A 24,014-nucleotide genomic window follows, 5' to 3' on the forward strand; every position below is an offset into this window, starting at 1 on the left:
ACCAAGTTACATTGTATGAGTGACCGATGGAGAAAGGATGGCCCTCATTGGTCTGCTCTCTACATCCACTCTGGCTGTGTCTTCTCTCGGTGTATGGCCTGGCTGTGTCTTCTCTCGGTGTATGGCCTGGCTGTGTCTTCTCTCGGTGTATGGCCTGGCTGTGTCTTCTCTCGGTGTATGGCCTGGCTGTCTTCTCTCGGTGTATGGCCTGGCTGTGTCTTCTCTCGGTGTATGGCCTGGCTGTGTCTTCTCTCGGTGTATGGCCTGGCTGTGTCTTCTCTCGGTGTATGGCCTGGCTGTGTCTTCTCTCAGTGTATGGCCTGGCTGTGTCTTCTCTCTGTGTATGGCCTGGCTGTGTCTTCTCTCTGTGTCCTCTCTCTCCGTGCGTGGCCTGGCTGTGCGTGTCCCCGCTGGGTCTCATGGCTGCTTGGGCTTCATGGAGGGCTCTGTGGTGTCTGAGTCGCTGTGGTGCTTCCTCTCTCGTGGGTGGTCAACCTTGCTGCAGCGCGTCCATGAGGGGGAGCGCATGTATCCCCCTCTGGGCAGCATATGCTGGTGGGGACCTGAGGACCAGAAACACAACGGCGAATGGGCAACAAATCCAAAAGCATAATATACACCGAGTGTACAGTATACAGTATTTGGAAACACAGTATACATTACAATCTGCACATTGTCGTTTGCATACCATACACACCCAAAGCATGGCCAGTTTGGCCACAGTGTACAGTTCTCACGTCACACCAAAATGTTATACTTTCCATATAAGCAAATAGCCAAATACTCTAGTCTGTTGCCTAACTCTTTGCTACAGTTTCTCCCGTTCAAATGGAGAACTTGAAGGATTTAGAAGACATTTTTCTAGGTCTAAATGAGTTAATAATTGTCACCACCACCGAACACCACTTGGTGGCACTGTCTACCATTGCCACATGGACAATGGACATGATTAAATTACAACATACTATTCCTGTATCAGTTCACTGCACATATAATAGAGGACTTAAACACTATACTTTGTTAAATGGAGTAACCCAGGGGTCTATAATAGGCCCCCCTCCTTTTCCCCAAATGACCAAAAATAGGTGTTCTACTACAAACTAACAACACATATGCATTGTGAGCTTTAGATGCGCCATGTCAACATATTCTTTTTCCATGGAATGTCCACCTTGTTTTAAAGAAAATGTTTGCCTATTTTGAGATGGCCAGAATATGGCTATAGTCAGTCCTCTGCCCTGGCCAACAGAATGCCAGATCAGTACAATGCAAATTGTGCCGTCATTTTTGCAAGAGTGTAAAAAAGGGACCCTGCGTGTTCAAATGTGTACACTCTGAGTTAAATGGTCACTCAGGATTTTGCAGTAGCGGCAGCCTACAGTATGTCTGAATAATACAGCCTACAGTATGTCTGAATAATGTATCTCCTAAAAGCCATGCAGACACAACACACATGCATGCATGATGCAGCAGAGTGAGAAGAGAGAGAGAGAGGGAGAGAGGGAGAGAGGGAGAGGGGGGAGAGGGGGGGCAGGGAGAGAGAGAGTGAGAGGGAGGGAGAGAGAGGGGGGAGAGGGAGAGAGAGAGAGGGAGAGAGAGGGAGAGGGAGAGAGAGAGAGGGGGAGAGGGGGAGAGGGAGAGAGAGAGGGAGGGAGAGAGGGGGAGAGAGAGAGGGGGAGAGGGAGAGAGAGGGGAGAGGGAGGGAGAGTGAGAGAGAGGGAGAGAGGGAGAGAGAGAGAGAGAGGGGGAGAGGGAGAGAGAGTGAGAGAGAGAGGGAGAGAGCGAGCGAGCATGGGAAAGAGACATGACGTTATTGATCTCAGAAGACTGATGGAGCCTCCTGTGTATTAATGAGTGGACAAACTCAGCATCTTGAAAGGCCTGTTCTTTAATCTTTCTCTGGGTGAATATCAAATAGTATTAAGACTGAATGACCTGTAGGGCTTCAACAGAACTGACTAATCAATAATAATCAGTCATTTAATTATTGGTCAATAATTATTCTCTGTGTTGAGCTATGTCATAGGCGTATATGTTGGAAAAGATTTTTTTTTAAATAGTGAAAACAAGCTGTGTCACGCAGCTCACGCTGTGAACTATATACTTTTTTATATATAAAAACATGTTTTTCAATTATTCAATGAATTGAAAAATAAAACGATACAATCGCTGAGAAGACAATCGATAGCTGTAGCCCTGCTTGAATGTAAATTTACACAGTCCGCTTTAATATCCTTGCCTTAATTGTAGTTTGATCGACGGCTCATTAAGTTGAACGATTGTCTTCGAGCAAATCACAACACACAAATACACACCACCTATATCCCCTCACCAAACACACACTGATACAGTCTGCTCTAGTCTGCAACACATGCTTGCTTTCCCACTCCCATTGACACACACAAACAGCACGCACGCACGCACTGCATTACTTGTGTCTGTGCATCTCTCACACCATCACTCCTCCTCTGTCTTTGTGCAGTCACTAGTGTTCCTTCTGAGCTGCTGGCTGGCTGCCAACAGATTCCTCCATCAGCTCGTAGCCGTGTTGTGTTGTGTAGCCAGTCCACCGTCTGGGAAAACACCAGGGGCGTGCACACATAGACACCAAAGGGGGCTTCAGCCCCTGCCCTTTTTACCCGTCTGTAAAACAACTGCCCCTCTCCAGACCACGGATGTTTACTACAGTGGAGGAAATGCAAATGCCACACCTTTCCATGCCAGCATTCTAGGAGAATTGCTTTTTTTCCTCCGAAGTCTCCTGAACTTGAACATGGTATTTTGACTTGAACAAAATCCATGTCGTTACACACCGCATCTCCACTAGCTAAAGAGTGCTGGGTTGTGCCCCTAAAATAGCTGATCTACAAGCTCTCAAGCCTGTAGATCAGCTATTTTAGCAATTTTTGTCAAAAAGTGCCCTCTTAATGGGATTTCAGCCCCTGCCCCTCTAACACTCTCTGCACGTCCCTGCTACAGTGAGTGACTACAGTCTGCGATGTAAAGGCTACTGTGTGTCATTTAGCTGATGGTGGCGCATGTGTGTGTGTGTGTGTGTGTGTGTGTGTGTGTGTGTGTGTGTGTGTGTGTGTGTGTGTGTGTGTGTGTGTGTGTGTGTGTGTGTGTGCATGTGTGTGTGTGTGTGTGTGTGTACAGTATGTGTGCAATACTGTATACATACATGGATTTCTGTGTAGATTATGTCAAATAGAATATAATGACAATAATGTCCTTTGCTATAGCCTTCGTTTACAATTTACCATTTACAATTACAATTAAGGCGTTTAGCAGGCGCTCTTATCCAGAGCGACTTACAATAAGCAAGAACAACTTAATGCATCAAATGTATAGAAATGGTCATCTCGGATCATAAGTAAATCATAAGAACCTATCGTCTGTCTAACAGTATAGGATATCTGTACATTGAGACAATGAACACTATAGACAGAATGCTCAGATCAATAATGTCCTGGCATCTGTCTACATTAACATGCTATCCACATTACATATTTTAGCATTTGCATGAGCCTACAAGGTCGTCGAGGCTATTTTTCAAAAATAGCTAAAGTATATAACATAATGCTTAAAACACCAAAAGGGGTTCCCGCCCAGAATGGGGTTTAAAGCAGAGAACCACCCAACTTATTGGCCATTCCCTGCGTAATAGTCATCAGAATTAAATAGAGATAACCGAACACAAAATATTGCTCCGGGTAGAAGGATTTGTTTGTATTTAATGCTGTAATAATGTTTAGAGCAACAAGTTAAATACCCATAGTCCCTATTGCACGCACACACAAGCCCAAGGAGTGTTTTTTGTGCAAAACTAATGCTTGAAATGGATTGGATTCTGCCCTCCCTCAAATATGTCTAGATCATTTTAATGAAACGGTCCAAAGCTCAACATATACGTTAACAACTGAAACACGTGATCACATGCTCTGGAGTCAAAGAATATATGGGTCCTAACATTGATGACAACCACCCGGGGGGGTTTCTCAAGGTCAAGGTTACAGTATTGTTGGAGCTATAGAGTGAAACCCCAAGGACTCAAACACGATCCGAGTGCACAAAGTGCAGCCACTTGATCACTGTCAGTGGAATACTGCTTGATGGATCACTGGTTGCAGTATATGTTCCATGTTGAAGTTGTGGTTTGTGTATCTTGTCTGTCTGGTAGATATGTCATGTGGACTGTGTCGTGACTGCAATGGCCGGGCTGACAACCAGTGTTGATTTCGTCGACTATAAAACTAAGACGAAAAATGTTCGTCGACTACCTTTTTCCACTGACGAAAACTAAATGGAAACGACGCTATGATGACTAAAACTAAGACTAAATATAAATGTTAGGAAGGGACTAGTGGACAAGAGATCAGACATCAGAGTCATTTTACATTTGGTTGCATGCTGAAAATAGCCGTTCTACAAGCTCACAGGTTCAGAACGTGTCGCAGCGCCAATCAGGAAGAATAATGAATGTGTTATCGTTAGCTAATACAAATGTTAGCAGCTGCTACCAGAGACCATAGACTGTAAAAAATAGCTACATATGCGCAGCGCGACGCGTTGTGAGCTTGTAGATCGGCTATTTTCAGCAAGTGAAAAATACAGCCATTACGACGGCATCAAGGCCCGCAAAAATAAAAATTGTTCGACTAAATCACCTGTAGATTTAGTAGACTAAAATCGTATGATATTTAGTCGACTAAAACTAGAGTAACACTAAGACATTCCACGTGACTAAAATGTGACTAAAACTAAATGAAAACTATTCAAGAGACAGACTAAAACTATGCTGCCAAAAAAGCAACACTGGTGACAACCCTGTCTACATCTGTCAGGGTGATAATGTGGCACAAAGCACGTATGAATAGGATATGCCCGACGCAAAATAGCGCTAGCTCCATTACGTGCCCATATATGGACATAGGGAGATATACTGAAACGGCTTGTGTTCAATAAAGATTTCAATGTTGAATGACTGTTTCAGGGTGTATATTTCTGCTGGACTGCTGTTCTGAATGCATAAAGAGGGACAGAGAGCAGAGAAATGAACTCAAGGCAGCGCAAGAAGGGGGAGAATGAGAGATTGAACCCATTTAGACCCAAGAAGGGAGAGCATGATAGATTTAAAAGAGACGATATATTGTGTTGAATATCGATCGTCTCTGTCGGATAGAATCCATTATGTCCAGAACTGTCGTTTCAAATTATTCGTGCTTGTCGATCTGCTATTTATTTATACTTTTGTGTGATGCTGAAGTATGATCAAGTATAGGGCATTCCTTTTTACGAAAAAAAAAAGGAATGGAATGCAGGGACAGATCAAAAAGACCTTGTCTTGTATCCAGCATGGAGGGACAGGTGAATTATTCAGGAACCTACTCTTAAGAATGAACTCCCTCACCCATTCCTGCTCCCTCCTCCCTTCCTGCTGCGCTGTCATCGCTCCCCCCCCACCAACTCCTCCTCACCCTTCAGATAACCTCTCTAGCTCTACCCCCCTTACACACAGTCCACTGGTTCTCCACCTGTGGGCCAGCGCCCACTGATGGATCTTCTTTCGCTCTGAAAGAAAATATATTCAAAGATTTGCGCCACATTTTCACGATTTTCGAAAATAGCAGACCTACAAGTTATGAGCTATGATCTTGCAGATCTGCTATTTTTCAACAGCTAAAGCATAACATAATGCAGATGGCTGGGGCCACCCATCTCAGATGGCTGCGGCCACCCGTGGCTGGGGCCACCCATCTCAGATGGCTGGGGCCACCCATCTCAGATGGCTGTGGCCACCCATCTCAGATGGCTGGGGCCACCCATCTCAGATGGCTGGGGCCACCCATCTCAGATGGCTGGGGCCACCCATCTCAGATGGCTGGGCCACCCATCTCAGATGGCTGTGGCCACCCATCTCAGATGGCTGTGGCCACCCAGAGTGTGCATTGTTAAATTCAGCGATATGTTTCGGGACACGCACGCACACAGACGTAGGTTAACAATCCACGTTTCTTTTCCATGTATTCTTAACCTTAAAGCAATCATGTTGTACTCCACACGTGCATGCCACAAATTCACGTTCTTTGTGGCATTGCCTTTGTGAAGGACTTTCATCTACGTATAATGAAAAAGCTGCCATGTTGAAATGTCACAGTTATTACCCTTTGTGCGTGCTGTGAAATCACAACAGGGACATTTCCACACGTAACACAACAGGGACATTTCCACACGCAACACAACAGGGACATTTCCACACGTAACACAACAGGGACATTTCCACACGTAACACAACAGGGACATTTCCACGCTTAACACAACTGGGACATTTACACACGTAACAGAACTGGGACATTTCCACATGTAACAGAACAGCTGGGCCTTAAGCCACAATTTTCTGCGTGCCGACGTTTGCTGCGTCGCGACATGCATAGATATTAGTCTACCGACCTCCATTTAATGGCATTTCTATCTCTGGGACCACAATTTATATAGTAAAATCAATGTTAATTTAACTCTGAGAGTGTACAAATGTTGTCTGAGAGTGTACAAACTCTGAGAGTGTATAGGTTCCATTTGTACACTCTCTGTTACAAGGGTCCATTTGGTTCCAAACTATCATTTAGCTGGGGTCCCCGGACCCCACTTTGGGAACCACTAATCTAGAATCCTCCAAAGTCATCTATTAGCTGTCCTGATACCTATTGTATCTGGCATGTTATTTTGTATCTTTATCTTATACTCCTCTCCTCCCTGAGGCTTATAGGCTGAGACAGAGGATGCTGGAGGTGGTCCAAAGGGAAGGGAAAATCAGAGGGAGGGATACTGTTTGAAGTAGTCTATTATGAGAAATACAGCAGCCAGATCGAATGTGCTTCAAGTTCAAACAGAGTATGAATAAAACTGCGATATTATAGTGTGCAAAATAACATCGAGCTAAGATGAGTCATAATAACAGAAGGTGGATGACAAATGGTGTTGAATTGCGGCAGTCAATTCTCCACCTGTTGAAAGCAGGTTATTTATTCTGCTTAGCTCTGGGAATGTGGGTGTTGAAGGAAGACTAACTAAAAAATACATTGCATGGCTGAAACTGGGACGTATCCTCAGTGATGTATCCTGAGGTCAACAGGGTCTACCAACATCATAGCCCTCACTCAGGCGACCCAGCCAGGGGGTGATCAAGTCTCCAGTAGCTACCCTCAATGATGATGTTTAGGTGAAAAAAGAACAGAAAAATGAGTGATGTCATTGTGACCTTGCCCTTGATTGTGGCCTTGTTCTTTTATCTTTTTGAATATATAATAAGTGAATATCTTTGTGTCAGCTTAATGATCATCCATCCATCCATCTGTTCTCTATTTTAACCATGACCTTGATCATGACCGCAACCTTTGACCTTTTCTTTGTTACCCAACAGAGAATGGTCTCTTTCAGGGAAGCCTACTGATCATTCCAAATTTCATGAATATCCATCCATCCGTTCTAGAGTTATGTTTTGAACAGACAAACAAACAAACAAATGGACTGGGTGAAAACAAGGGAACATCAACAACAGGTGCATTTGGACCCTGTCTTGGCTTGGCAGAATTAAGGGGCCAACATACTGTGTAGGTTGTCAATTCTCCAAAGGGAGCAGGTAATATCTTCAGGCATTTTCATTAAACCGTCTGCACTAGCAGATAGTAATTGATTCTCTGTGCTTTTTCCAGTAAAGGTAGCAGTTTCTGTTAACACACTGACTGCACACAGCCAAAACCTTCCCACACTTACAGACCGCTGGAGCAAATAGCACCTTTTGTAGGATTAGATAGCATTTGATACAGACTTATAGCATGTTATGTAGACAGCACTAGAATTGCATTGTATATATAGTTATAGCACTTCATAGTACATAATAGTACAGTACATATGTATAGCATAGTAGGCTATAGTATAGTTGATAATATATTTTCATTATATATTCCAGTAATTCCACTGTTACGTTCTTAGCTTACGCATGTTTCATGATAACTACTTTTTATGTATTGCCAATTTGCCATGCTTTTTTGTTCTTGCTTAATGTAAATCGCCATGGATTAAGAGCATCTGCTAAAAGCCTAAATTGTGTGTGTGTGTGTGTGTGTGTGTGTGTGTGTGTGTGTGTGTGTGTGTGTGTGTGTGTGTGTGTGTGTGTGTGTGTGTGTGTGTGTGTGTGTGTGTGTGTGTGTGTGTGTGTGTGTGTGTGTGTGTGTGTGTGTGTGTGTGTGTGTATGCGCGTGTCCGCATGTGTGTGTGTGTGTGTGCATGCGCATGCATACGTGAAAAGGAGAACATCCTTGCATAACTTAGGGATGGCCTAATTGTCTTCATATTTAAGAAGACATGATGGCACACTGTAGAAATTACCATGTCCACAACATGCACAACTCCAGCTCAGGTTCTGGCACACTCGTGCTCCTGTCAGAAAGATGAAGATGCATTTAATTAGCAGAAATTGGGTGAAACCTACAGTACATGGCACTGCAGAATCCAAATGAAAATAATATAGTTAAGATGCTGTCAAAACCCTCAACCATCAACCCTGAGGTCGCATTTTATATTTTCCCTGTGGATTGGCGCGCGTGCGTGACTCGTGTGTGTGTGTGTGTGTGTGTGTGTGTGTGTGTGTGTGTGTGCGTGTGTGTGTGTGTGTGCGCGCCTGCGCGGCTGCGCGCGTGATTCGTATGCCTAGTTTCCCCTAGACTCGGGCGTAACATCATTGAAGTCAGACGGTGCCTTATATTCTAATTCACTCAGGACGATGTTCTCCCCATTACCCAATAATACAAAGTTTCCCCTCAGCCTCAAAGGTATTAAAGGAAACTTTGTACTTTATGCAAAGTTAAACATTAACACCAAACAAACACTTCTACTTTAACCTGAAAGGTAATGAATCCCCTGAGCCATCACATCTTTTATAGAGCCCTTAGTGGGCACTTCTCTTAACAAGGAAAATAAAATCTGTAGTGCAATTTAGGCAGAGTGCAGAAACAAACCTAGCACTAAACCCCAACCATCTATAAATGCACACAAACATCCTTGATTGAGAGGGGAGAGTACAACTGAATATATTCAGAAGACCTGAACTTACCCCAAGTCCCTTCAATCTGTAGTGTAGGCCAGTCACAATTAGAACAATCGCTAGATCGCAATTATTTAGCTGAGCAAATATTTCTTGTAATTTCTTTGTATATTTCAGTATACTGTATTTAAGCCCTGTGCATTGTTCTTAGCCAAAAACAATGAAATAATTAATGGCAATAATAGCTGTAAATCCCCAACACAAAATGTCCTAATGGAGACAGACCTACTATACAAGTGACTATAGACTATAGCCCCTCGGGGCGCACAGGTCTCCACCATTGTCTTTGATGGAAATTAGATGATTTGAGGCATTTTGTTCCAAAAATGTGTTTTGCAAAAATCCACCTGTTGGTGGCGCTATAACAGGCCAATGTGAAAAGGGTGGGATTTATTCCTAGTAGGAAAGCGTGAAAAATGTCATGTAAAGCTTTTTGTTCAAATGCTTTGAACAAAAAGCGTGCAAAACATACTCTCCCACAGAGTGCAAAACATACTCTCCCACAGAGTGCAAAACATACTCTCCCACAGAGTGCAAAACATACTCTCCCCATGCCTTCGGCCTGGTGGAGACAATAACACCCCCCCCCCCCCCCCCCCAGGCTCAGGCTCATAATCACCTCTCAAGGTTGAATTAGAGTACTAAAGAAAGGTTTTGTTATTATACTTGTGGGATATAGCCTGGGGTATAGTCACTAAAACGGAGCAAGCAGGAGCTCAGGGGGTTAGTTATCAATCTACCACTGAGCAGCACAGAGTAATAATTAACCTCCACAATCAAATTAGCAGCAGATTCAGTCATTCAACACACCTCACGCTGTTTCATTCATCCTCTTGATGTCCTTATTGGCAATCCGTGACATATCTCTCCCTTTACACCTCGCTATCACAGTCAGGAGTGTATATACGGTATTAGCCAACTGCTCTTGATGCACTCCATTAATAGGCTAATTTATAGGTCTTCACATTATCCTTTCACTCCACAAAAAATACTGTCATCTGGGGGGGGGGTTGTTGATGCAACAACTGTTGAAACGTGAAAGGGACGGAATAGAGGCCATAGAGAAGTAATTGTTGGTATGGTGTGTGTGCACAAATATATGAGAGAGAGAGAGAGAGAGAGAGAGAGAGAGAGAGAGAGAGAGACACACGAGGGCTGTCATACTGATTTTTACAGAGAATAATGTGAAGAGGTTAAGGCGTGTCTCCATTCTGGGAGTAGTAAAGGTCATAGTCAACTTAGTGTCAAGACATTTAAAAGGGAATCAATATAAGGGAAATGGTTAGCACTAGAGTAGTGGACCAGAAACCAGAATTTAAGTATAACAGGCCTTTGATTAAACAGTGAGCACAAGCACATGGTGTGACTGCTGGGAGGCTGACAGGGGGAGAGAAAGGCACGGTGTTAGCGGTGAGATTTGCCTCCCAGCATGCTGCATGAGGCATCCAGGTCCATAAATAAAACATGGCAGAAAGTATGCCTAATTGGGAGGAGGGCGAGTAGTTGAGCCATTGTATTGTGGCTGTGACAAACGGGTCATACTGTCATGCTTCTGGCATATTTTAACTTTTTATGTTTTTCTCTGTCATTAATGCCCTACTTACTACAATGTCACACTAAAGTAGCAAAAAATTGTCGATCTGCAAACTCTTGGGCACATGAGGTTTCCCTCGACAGCAGCAACACATAGTGTAGTGGAAGAATTTGGTTTATTGGGGCCCCATGTAATTATTATAAATTCAACTATTGATCATTTTCTTAGTGATTATTCCATCGATACTTTTTTGTTAATCGACAATCAACACAAAAAATTTACACAAACACATACATTTTTAATAATAGACTAGTCCGATTAACCACTTAAGCCACACACCCTATTTTATACTTTGTCATACAATGGTGTTGTGCAAAGATATTGACACATTGTGAGCTTCTGAAGCTGCTATTTTCGTTTTTGTTTCGTCGCCTATAATGACAGACGAGTGTCAAAGTGTCAAGGCCTACTGGACTTCACAGTCCATGTATACTATACAGATAAACGTTACCAGATATTATATAAGTATTATATTAAAAGATAATTTATCTGTTGTTGCACCCCTCCCCAAGGGCAATCTATGATGAATGTGTTGTGTACGGACACATACTCGCCTCACCATGTTCGAAGGGGGCACACATCTTTTAATGTTTAGTTTTATGAATATTATGAATATGAAATTTATGAATATTTTAGATGTCCCCAATATGAAATATGAAAAGTTTTCATACTTGGGCTTGACATTGTCCTGTTGTCCGGGACAACTAATAAATCCTTCCGGACAAGTGCATTCAAATTTAAGTGACTAGTCTTGGTTTCACTTTTTCTGTGACATTCTTAGCAGTCTGGCTTTCCTAATAATCACCTTTCCAATATTGTCCTCCGTTTTGTTTCAGGAAAACTGAACCTTGTGTTATTCTGTGGCTTGTTTATTTACTTTCAAAGGGAAAAACTACCCAACATCACTTATTTATTTTAAACTGCTACCGCGTTTACTATGAAAACCTGAATTTCCCGTCAGTCAGTCAGTCAGTCAGTCGTGTCACACCACGTCATGAAAGGGACCGGTTATGACATTCCATATGTTGATCTGACCTCATCAAACCCTGTACACTCAAGACACGCTCCATATATGGCCATGTAGGCCTACAGAATACATTTTGGCATCTACCGGGTTAACGGTGCCGGAGATTAGCTGTACACAGACGGGCGGACGGACACACACACACACACACACACACACACACACACACACACACGGACGGAGTGCAAAACATACTCTCTCCCCATGCCTTCGGCCTGGTGGAGACAACTAATTTCTTCATACCATGATGAGAGCTGGGTTTCCCTAATGCCAATTTACAATAACACTTTAATAAAGACACTGCCTGACAGCTATCCAAACCTTGTTAAAACAGGTACCAAACAGTGGCGGATAGTCGGATACAGAACATGCCTAGGACTGTGCCTCGAAAAATCTCCCTGCAGTCTGTTTTTAGATATTATAATGGCCGGTGCAGCATTACGTCAATATGACAATTGAGATGAATAACCAATTTATTCCGACGCCTTCCCGAAAAGGCCTTTTTGTCCTGACCACTTATCCATGATTTATATACATTAAGGATCATTAGTATGCACTTATGGTTATTCCTCTCAACTGCCACTGTCTCTGATTGTCTTTAATGCTTTGAAAAGTTCAAAGCAATCACTTCAATATAGAAAGTGAAGTGGTTGAAGTAGAAAGTAGACGGCCATGGAAATAGTAACAATTATGTGAATAAGGAAGTACAATTCCTGTGTGTGTGTGTGTGTGTGTGTGTGTGTGTGTGTGTGTGTGTGTGTGTGTCTCTCTCTCTCGCACACACGCACACACAAACACACACACACACACACACACACACACACACACACACATGTACACACACACACACACACACACACACACACACACACACACACACACACACACACACACACACACACACATTTTAATCATTTATTTATGTCCACATAAGAGATACAATACAAGGACACAAATATTTACAAGGTGCTGTACAGAGTGCAATCAGAAAATCCCGGACAAATACCCACACACCCTCCAGGGGTAACCACACTGTGTACGTGTCCTAGGCTGCCGACGATAAACACAAGTATATTGCACCGATAGCCTAGCTCTATGATGGTCTGGAGGAGCGGCTGGTACTTAATGACTTTGGTCATAAAGGCTTCCTCTGAGCTATAATCAAAGGTGCAGTCAGGCCACTTCAAGAATGAAAACTGATCTCTTCTCCTCATTGACCACAACAACACCTGGTGTGTTGGCAGAGAGATGTGCAAACATTTCAGGATTTTCAGTACAGAGTTGAAACATGGAAGGTTTGACACATGAATGTTTGTACATTCTCACAGACAAAAAGTGCAAAATGTTTAGATATGTCCTTTGTTATGAGATCAACTATTCTGTCGTGGCGTGCTATATGTGAAGCCCTTTATAGGCATAACAGTCATTCAGAATGTGTGACATGGCTTCTGTAACATGCCCTGTGGTCAGTGTGGTGTGATGCAAGCAATGAGGTGGGAAGGATCTGTAGGCTTTTACTGTAAAGGTGATAATGTCCTCATTGAGAGCAGTGTTCCTTAGAAATGAATGGGAAACAGAATGGTCAGCATGGGGAATAAGGCAAGCCAGTTTCTCCTGGAGTTTGAGTCCAGTCCATAGTGTTGTTGTTGCCGATGTTGGAACATATCCAACAGGGTCCGCCGGGCATCAATAGTTGTCAACAGGTGGGTGTGTCCGCTGTAGGTCACTGTCAGTTATTATGTTCTCAGAGACCTCCACAGTCTCAGAGTCGGGCCGCGCCCACTCCAGGGACACACCGGCTTGGACGCAGAGGTCGTTCAAATCCGGCCAATCCGATGAGACGCCGAAGCCTGGGGAGTCCAGTTTCCCACTGGGTTTCCTTTTGAACCCTGTGGCTCCCTGGCTAAGGGGACCATACGTCTCCTCAAATCGAGGAACAGGGAAGATCTATCTAGCTCCCTAACATCCCTATCGTCATTATTCAGCATGCTTCAATAGATGTGATATGCGCATGCTGATACAAATCCATGACACATTCGGTACGGGTGATGTGTGTGTGTGTTCAGGGAAAACCACTTACGTACTAAGCTCACTGTTTTATTGTTGACACACACACACACACACACACACACACACACACACACACACACACACACACACACACACACACACACACACACACACACACACAGCAAAGGGAATTTGGAGTGTTAGAATGGCTTACTGGCTGGGGATTCGTTGTGGTTCTCCTCATCGGAGTCAGCGAAAACTTCAGCCAGTTCCTGGTCTGACATGTCAGTCAGCTCTGTCAAGTCGAGGAGGTCAAAGTGCACCTCCAAGGAAGACACACTGCTCAGGGGCTCTGTATACAAGGGGGGAAAAAGAACAAATGTAATAACAAATGGTCAGTATGATATAGGCTACAGCTACCGACAAACGAAACATACTCTCAAGAAGGCGGATCAAATAATTCATACCCAGATTCATACCAGGTTTACATAAATCCTCTCCACACACTTCTGTGTGCTGCTGTTTTGCCCTCCTCGCTCACCTTGTATACGCCGCATTGTGATGCTTGTATAAATCCGCTATTTTTGGCAAGTGACACTATACCGCACAACAAAGCATGCATAAAGCGTTCAATTTGGTGTCTGAGCGAACAGACTGAGAAAATAATTTAGCGAATCTGATTTGAATCATGAAACATTTCAAACCACGTAGGAATGAATGTGGTGCAAAACGGAAACGGAAACTTTATTCCAGTGGTTCCCAAAGTGGGGTCCGGGGACCAGGGGTCCCTGAGGGAGTTCCAGGGGGTCCACAGCTAAATGATAGTTTGGAACTAAATGGACCATTATGGGTCTGTAACTCTGAGAGTGTACAATTTTGTACACTCTCAGAGTTAAATTAACATTGATTTTACAATCTAAATTGGGGGTCCCAGAGATAGAAATGCCATGAAATGGGGGTCCGTAGCCTAAATGCATGTCAAACTGGGGGTCCTTGAAATTAAACGGGTTGATAATCACTGCTAGAACCGTAAAATCTTCTCTTATGGGGGTCTCTGGCATATCCGTAGGCTAATTAGTGTCAATTTGGGAGGTCCTTGACATGAAAAAGTTTGGGAACCATTGCTTTATTCTTTCTCCCTACAAAACAAGGTGGCCTGCATTCAACATGAGTCTCTGAGTCTGCATGATGTCATTGAGTTAGCAATGGACAGCTTGAGTTTTGTTTGTTTTCCTGCTGCAGCATCCAATACCTGCTCAGGCAGGGCTCAGATCCCAAACTGTTACACTGAGAAAGCACAGGTTTCTTGTTACCGACCGGTATGCAGCGTGCCTGGCTCAGCATTCCAAAAACGCTGCTTTATATGTGCGAGGTGTGGAATGCATATCTATAGTGACACCGCTCTGTGCCGTACGTGTGCTTTGTGGAACATATGATATAACCTTTCACAGGCACAAGCACACCTGCCTCTTTTGTACAGTGTAAGAGTGAACCGTTATGGGGATGGGGGGGGGGGAGAGCTGGGGTGTACAGTACAGTAATCTGTTAGTGGTAACACACACGCACAGACCACTGTAAGGAAGTTGTCTGGAACTCATTGGGACCACAGTGCCTGAGGCTGGTGGTATAGTGTATTTTTGGTTGTGTATGCATCAGTGGATGCCTGTCTGAATTCATGCACGGTGGACGTGCTGTGCAAGTAAAAGGCAGAGCAAGAGTCTCATTGGGTTGAGTGGGTTGGGATTCTATTTGTGAAGAAAAAGAGGGGGTTATGGATGACAAGTTGAAAGCTGCTTCCCTCCCCCCCCCCCCCCCCCCCCCCCCCTGTGTGTCAGCCTTGTTTTTTTTATTTAAACAATGCTTCAGGGTTAGTTTTTTTCTGCTCTATTGTCCTTGACAGTTTTCTCCCTTCATGCTCCCGACAGAAAGATTACACAATTTACACACTGCTGTGAAGAGAGGGAGATTCATTTTTCAGTTGTTGTTTTTACTAGAGTGGTGAACGCAAAGTAGAACATTCTGGAAAGACAGACAGTCCTTTTATTGCACCAATCATTTGACACAGGTCATATGATCTGTACAGATCAACAGATAAACATACAGTACTTTCCTTTTTTTCTGCCTCTTACAGTATGTCATACAGTATCTTCATCTTGACATTTTTCCACACGCAGCAAAACGAAATATTTATATATATATATATATATATATATATATATATATATATATATATATAGTATATCGATTGTTTTTTTAGCCCATTTCTCCCAGTTTAGTCTTTGTTTCAATTTCCATTTGCTGCTGTTTTACCCTGCTCGCCTGCTAATGAAGTCTGAGGAGCCCCCACTGGGAGGACATAGTAGCCTTGAAACCATAGACTAATCTGCTGCTAATGAGGTCTGAGACCATAGGAAATAAATCTACGTCTGGCCATGCCAAGCTCCAAACCTGATACCCGACAAAACCCCCATAACAAGCTTATTGAGAGCCGGTATCGATACGCTTTGGGCTTATCAAGCCTGTTATAGCGGCCCGTGACGTCATGCTTAAACAATCAACACAAGAGGTGTCGGCCTAAAAGTGTATTCATACCTGCCAACCAGCACTGCTCGCGTAAACAAAGTTATGCTTTTCAAGTGACGGTATACACACATTAACCAGTTTCTTGATTATTTGTATCTATAGTAAAAGATACTGGTTCTGTTCAGAATGTATTGTCATCTCCCGTCTTTCCACAAAATAATAGAAAATGCTCGATAGGTGTACTCATTATCAATAGAAATGAATGAGCTCCATCCGTACTTATAGGAGTCGCTAGCACAGAGAGCACAACGATTGCCCTCCACTCCCAGCTTCCCTCCTTCGTTCATGGCCAATTGTGTTTGTGTGGAATAGATACTTGGCAACCACCGTAGTGAATTGGATCCCATATATATATTCCACGATGATAGAGAGGTACCCTGTGCCACCTGAGCACCAACAGATTCTGTGCTGCCTAAACACAACTCTAAAAAAGTAGCCACATAGAATCTAAACATGGTAGGGCAAAGCCTATAAGGACTGGATTGTATATATGTGGGTCATGTGCAAAATTGTGGGCAATTTCAGTCCACTCTATAACTACAGTATATCCCAGAGATGATGCAACAACCTTCGTGCCAAAGACTCAAGGGTCAGCGACCCTTCCAAGAAATGATAGATGTTGATGTGGTGTTTTGTTTTCTCTGCCTGGTGAAATAATAACCTGCCTGGATAGGGCTTTACAGAGAACGTTACAGTCTACAACGAAGTCTATAACCTGGAGAGATTGGTTGATCAACAATAAGACTATAGCTACAGTATTGAGGCTGGCTTCTGTATACCCCATTGCTTGATTGCTCTCAATTCTCTGTGATTGGTTAGTCCGTTGTTAAGCCAACCGGATGGTAGACACTGTAGTTCATCACTCAGCCAGTCAGTCAGTCAGTCAGTCAGTCAGTCAGTCAGTCAGTCAGCCAGTCAGCCGGTTTCTGAACTGCCCACAGCCCTCCTATGAGACTCCTATGAGACACAGACTGAGTAGGAAAAAATCGTGCCGTTTTAACATGATTATTAGTGAGGACCTATTATATGAAGATAGGTTGAAAAGTGGTGAAGTGGTCCTTTAAGCTCCCAGTAGTTTATTAGGAAATGGTCAGGAATCAAGGTTTGGACCCCTCCGGGTCTACATCAGGACTCATGATGAAGACCCGGAGGGGTCCAAACTATATACGCCCAGCTGGAGATGTGATGCCAGTACATATAGTCAAGGGCAATGGAAGGGAGGGAGTATGTGACTAGCATGAATGATTTTCATTTGCATGCAGCATGAAATCAAGTGTACCGACTGGGAAACGTGTAAACTTAAAGGTGTAACAACGACCAGGCTGTAGAACATCTTTATTTCAGTGAGCAGTATATATTAAGCCTATATAGTCAATAAAGAAGGCTCTTCACATGAGTTAATCTCACATCCATGTCCACAGAGCACAACCAAGCACCCCATTAGCATGACATCAGAGATCAACTAGCCACTTGAGCTCGGGTTCTTTGGGAGAAAATAAGATCTGGTCATAATAATGACTGTTATCTTAACCCATTTAGGCCTGACGTCGACATTTAAAAAAAAATCTTCTAAATCATGACCTTTTTCTGAAAAACCCATGTTTCTATATCAGTGGTGCTCAATCCTCCAGCAAGGGACCCCAACAATTATTATGTAATTGGCCGCCGACCGCCATCTGAAAATATGTCGTTCCAGGGACTCCCCCAGAAGCAAAGATATGAGTTAAAAACGTTCACTCTGTAAGAATATACATGTATATTCAAAGATTTGAGGCACATTTTCATGATTTAAAAACAATTGCAGATCTACAAGCTCATAGTAGATCTGAAATTTTCCAATAGCTAAAGTACAACATAATGCTTAAAACACCAAAAGGGGTTACTTTCCGCCCAGATTGGGTTAAATTTACACTGTGTTCTAATATTAAACCCTGATAGTAACCTGATGTTGTTCCAACAACACCTGATTGCTATTATGGAATAAGTGAACAGCCAGGTGTATTTTATACTGTTTTTTGCACAGCAAGTTAAAAACACCATCTTTACCTTGACCTGATGCCATGTAAGAACAGCAAGGTAAACATCATCTTTACCCTGACCATGTTGTGCCCCTTAGATAGCACTGTATGTATGTAAACTTGGATAGCATTTTATACAGACTTATAGCAATGGCATGTTATGGAGACAGCACTATAATTGCATTGTATGTATAGTCACACCACTTCATAGTATATGTGTATAGGATAGTATAGTATAGTATATACTGTATGTGTAGTTTCATTATATAGCTATTCCACTGTTAAGAGCGTCTGCTAAATGTGTAAATTGTAATAATATCCTGTACAATGGTGTGAAAGTCACAGAGCGTAATTATAGTCCACAGAGAATAGGATTAAACATAATCTCTTGGTTAAAATTACAAAAATCTGAGCATTTACAAAAAGATGACATAATTAGGCGGGAGAAGAAAAGGAGGAGAACAGGTGGAAAAGAATAAATGTCAGGAGAGAAAGAGGGAGGATGAATGCATCTCTGGAAGCAAGACGGTGTTAAAATTGAATGATTATACGACTCTGAATGAACCCCAGGGCTGAATGAATTAAGGTGTACGAGTACCGCTTGTATTGAAATTAAATTAAAAGGCCACGGCTAATTAAAATTGAGAACATTGAGGCTGTCAGAATGTTACACATTAGGCCAAAACACTGCCATGTGCTTTGTTATAATAATATACGGAATTATCCTGCAACAGGTATCTATTGTGATTTTGAATGGTAGCTACCGCAGTAGCTGTTTGTAGCCTACACACGCGCGCACACGCGTGCACACACACACACACACACACACACACACACACACACACACACACACACACACACACACACACACACACACACACACACACACACACAGGTGTACAGTACATGAGAGAGAGACAGACAGACAGACAGACAGACAGACAGACAGACAGACAGACAGACAGACAGACAGACAGACAGACAGAGAGCTAGAGTGTGAAGGGATATAAGGAATAAGGAATAAGCTAGCATGAAGAATGCTCTGACAGAGCGTTCCCACAAGGCTGAAAGATGCTGACCTGCAGCTACAGGGAAGAGCGTCGAGAACCGCAGAATCTGTGAAGAAACATGACGGGTATAATAGAGACTTGAGGGAGAGCAAAGAATAGCACAGAAGAAAGTGCTAAAAGTATCAGAGGATAAGAAAGAACACACTGTAGTAGAGACAGCTACTATAGTACCCTAATTCAGACGGACGGGACGATGAGGTTATTCTTAACCCAGACCTGAGGCTCTCTCTCTCTACAAATGCCTGCTAAATCAGTGGTTCTCAAACTTTTTTGTGTCAAGGTCCCTCAAATTGATATTAATTCGGGACATCCCATCTGAAAATGTTTTGCGCCAGCAGGGACACGTGTACAGAAGTGACACGGTGACTAAAGTTACACAGACGCTTTCCCCTTTTCGGTTTTTGACCGGCAACTAGACCATGCATGCTGGTGGTGCAAATCCTTTCCTTCTATACGTGCCCCTACCTCTCCCCACTCCCACATCCAATGGCTTTGAATAATTAATCCGGAACAGGGTTTCCCTCCCAGTGTAGTGGGTGGCAGGCACACAGACCAGGGACATGCACACACACATAGACATCAAAGGGGGCTTCAGCCCCTGCCCTTTTACCCGTCTGTAAAACAACTGCCCTCTCCAGACCACGAATGTAGCGTTTACTACATGCTGAAAGAAATGGAAATTCCCCTCCTCTCCTTTCCATGCCATGCCATGCCGGAAGGCAGCATGGAAATAGCTTTTCCCCCCCTGAAGTCTCCTGAAGTTGAACACAGTATTTTTGCGTTGAACAAATTTGTTTTTCGAAATCCATGTCGTTACACACTGCATCTCCGCTAGCTAAAAGAGTGCTGGGTTGCGCCCCGAACTACTGCCTGCCTCCATTAAATCAGTGATGCTCTGATAACAGAATGGCCTCCCTCCAATCAGTGATGCCCTGATAACAGAACATAAGCGAGTGGCAAAGATGCAGCAGACCTCCATGCTGCCTCAGCCGATGGCTCTCCCTTCTGTATAGCTCACAACAATGCAACAGAACAGTCGTAAGGCTCTCCCTTTCTGTATAGCTCACTACAATGCAAGAGAACAGTCGATGGCTCTCCCTTCTGTATAGCTCACAACAATGCAACAGAACAGTCGTAAGGCTCTCCCTTCTGTATAGCTCACCACAATGCAACAGAACAGCCGATGGCTCTCCCTTCTGTATAGCTCACCACAATGCAACAGAACAGCCGATGGCTCTCCCTTCTGTATAGCTCACAACAATGCAACAGAACAGCCGATGGCTCTCCCTTCTGTATAGCTCACAACAATGCAACAGAACAGTTGTAAGGCTCTCCCTTCTGTATAGCTCACTACAATGCAACAGAACAGTTGTAAGGCTCTCCCTTCTGTATAGCTCACAACAATGCAACAGAACAGTTGTAAGGCTCTCCCTTCTGTATAGCTCACTACAATGCAACAGAACAGTCGTAAGGCTCTCCCTTCTGTATAGCTCACAACAATGCAACAGAACAGTCGTAAGGCTCTCCCTTCTGTATAGCTCACAACAATGCAACAGAACAGTCGTAAGGCTCTCCCTTCTGTATAGCTCACCACAATGCAACAGAACAGCCGATGGCTCTCCCTTCTGTATAGCTCACCACAATGCAACAGAACAGTCGATGGCTCTCCCTTCTGTATAGCTCACCACAATGCAACAGAACAGTCTTAAGGCTCTCCCTTCTGTATAGCTCACAACAATGCAACAGAACAGTCGTAAGGCTCTCCCTTCTGTATAGCTCACAACAATGCAACAGAACAGTCGTAAGGCTCAACGGTTAAATACAGTAAAGGCTGACAAGTAACAGACCATAAACTACATAACGGATATCGATTGTCCAATCACACCTCTACTCCATGGATATCGATTGTCCAATCACACCTCTACTCTATGCCACCGAGAAGCGATTTCCCACACGGTGTGATGTGCACATGTTATTGTTCTTAGACATATTTTGTGAAGGCATGTGAGGCATAACACATCAAAGGTCTTATACAAAAACGTAAGAAGTGTACCCGGGGGTCTATTTTATTCCAGGAACTATAAGTCTGCGTCTATCAATGTAATGTTGCATGGGTAGACGTTCCTCGTATCCTCATTATCCATCTCCTCTCGTATAGACGTGCCCACACCCGTCTACATACATGAGGAAGATCAAAGAGACTAGAGAAGGAGGCCGAGCTACCATCTTGTGAGAGGAGAGGATGAAAGAAGATAACGTATGCCCTTCTGAGCCCAAGGATAACCGCGCCTGCGAACCCCCAGGGAGTCTGGGCGTTATTAGTCCAGTCTGACCAGCCCATGGTGTGAGACAGAGGGTATACAAGCATGTCAAGTTGGAGAAGCAGCCACAGCAGGGAGAGGTTATAATATAGAGGAACAGAAGCACATTTCTACACTATAGCGCAAGGCATTATCCCACGCAATCTCAATGGCTTTTTATTTTATTTTATTTTTTACAGTGAGTGAAATACACTGGTGATTTGTCAATAGCTCTTTTAAAACCCATTCTGGGCGGGAACCCCTTTTGGTGTTTTATTGCATTATGTTATGCTTTAGCTGTTGAAAAATAGCAGATCTACAAGCTTGAACTTGTAGGTCTGCTATTTTAGAAAAATCATACGTTTAACTCAAATCTTTGCTTCTGGGGGTGTCCCTGGAACAACATATTTTCAGATGGGGGTCGGCGGCCAAATACAGTACATATAATTCTAGGGGTCCTTGACATGAAATAGTTTGAGAACCACTGACATAGAAACATGAGGTTTTTCAGAAAACTGTCAGGATTTAGAAGGCATTTGTAGAATCGTCCTCAGCTCTAAATGGGTTTTATTTAATGCATAAAAATCGATCACCTGGTAATGGTTACTCTTGTCGGGTAAAATCCTAACATAATCTACTTAACGGTGCACATATCATGACCAAAGTGCTCCCTCTGGTAAGCCTCTGTAGTCATACGGTGTGCCAGGTGGCATGCAGACACATTAGAGCAGGTTATCTAGACCTTCGCCACTATTGAAGGGCGGTCTCTCTGAATGAGTGTTCAGTCAGTGGACCAGATAAAGGCAGCCTTGTAGCCTCAGTATCTGTCTCTGAGTGTCTGTGCCCTGGGCCCTGCCTTCCCATACAACAGGGGCAGCCTCTGTACACACTCATGCACAATGCGCTCTTTCAGCATGAAGTGCATTTAGACTCAGAGGATGGGGCAGCAGCAGGCCTAAAAGAATGGCCGGCCATTGAGTTGAATCAACCTGCACTGGATGAGGTGGATACCTCAGAATTATATATGTAAGAGTATATCCCGACTTTATTATGTGATGTGAAAATCAATGTCAATGTTTACACGCTCACAGTTACATTAACATTGAAGATGTTATACTGTTCTATTATTTACAAACTGAACTCCCTGGGCAACCAGTGACCTCCAGGAAAGTCTGGATGGCAACCGAGGAAGGTCGGTGACGCTGGAGAGACAGCTGACCTCCAGGAAAGTCTGGCAGGACAACAGGGGTTAGCAACCTCTGTTGCAGCACTCGCAAGAGGGCACCAAGCAAGCTACAGACCGTACAAATGAGCAATACCCCAGAGTCTCCCGAGAGGAGCGGAGGAAGAGAGACTCCATAGGACAGATTAAACGACAACTATGACAGTGACACAGACGCAGAGAAGGCTCCCTTGACTCAAATACACCAGAGTAAGGCCAAGTGTGGACAAGGACGGACATGCACACCGCACAGACGAACAGTCTGGTGAGACATAGGAGGACACTAGGCAGGAGGCAAACCATAGTCCTAGAGACCTCTCAGTGCCTGATATCCCCCAAGAACACACAAGGCAGAGAGAGCTTCTTGTTAGTTCTGGCAGGGGAGAAAGTACAGTGGGCGGGTCCGAGAGGGGGTGCCCTGGGCGCGGCGGTCGCTGGGATGTGGTCAGCACTGGTTTGAGGCACCTGGCCGGCAGGTTTTTCGCACTTCCCTGTGGGCCGGGTGTGGCCCTCTCTCCCGGTGCTGGTTACGCCTCGGTGATGGCTGCGCCCGGGGTGCCCCTCCGTGGACTTGTCTATAGCTGGAAGCCTGGAGGAGAGGGGCAGTGACTTGACCAATCACTGCTGACCCGCCAACTGGAGAGTGTAGTGGTCGAGGGTTGAAACACTCTAAGAAGGTTGGAGACCACCTGATGACCTCTCTTCCAGGCCAAGGCATCCATTAGAAATTGATTATATTCGCATCTTTGATGTATTTACAAACTGCACTGTGTAGTTACAATATAGTCAAAGCTACCCGTCATTGACTAAATACATGTAAGACAATATTTAAGTACTTACAATGTACAAATCAAGTACTTATAACGCCAACAAAGGGAATTTTAAATTATCTTATCTCTAGTGCCACTTAATTATCTTACTATTATCCATCCACCCATCCATCCATAGCTCTTTTAAAACCCATTCTGGGTGGGAACCACTTTTGGTGTTTATAAGCATTATGTTATGCTTTAGCTGTTGAAAAATAGCAGATCTACAAGCTCATAGCGCGGCACAGAGTGCCGTGCTATGAACCTGTAGGTCTGCTATT

The 24,014-nt window shown here is 43.8% G+C and overlaps 1 protein-coding gene across 1 annotated transcript in view; it reads right to left on the minus strand.

Annotated features, from left to right (window-relative positions):
* Positions 1-220: 220 nt before the first annotated feature.
* The window catches only part of dbndd1 (dysbindin domain containing 1), a 32,455-nt gene continuing 8,661 nt past the window's right edge, over positions 221-24,014 (minus strand). Inside the window, exons 3-4 of the mRNA XM_080790858.1 lie at positions 13,946-14,083; positions 221-563 (exon numbers count right to left, since the gene is read on the minus strand). Of these exons, the coding sequence (XP_080646984.1) occupies positions 418-563; positions 13,946-14,083 (284 nt within the window). The 3' untranslated portion in view covers positions 221-417. The remainder of the gene's footprint in view (positions 564-13,945; positions 14,084-24,014) is intronic.

This window comes from Protomyctophum bolini (assembly GCF_963924005.1).
Source record: "Protomyctophum bolini genome assembly, chromosome: 1".
Taxonomy (NCBI): Eukaryota; Metazoa; Chordata; class Actinopteri; order Myctophiformes; family Myctophidae; genus Protomyctophum; species Protomyctophum bolini.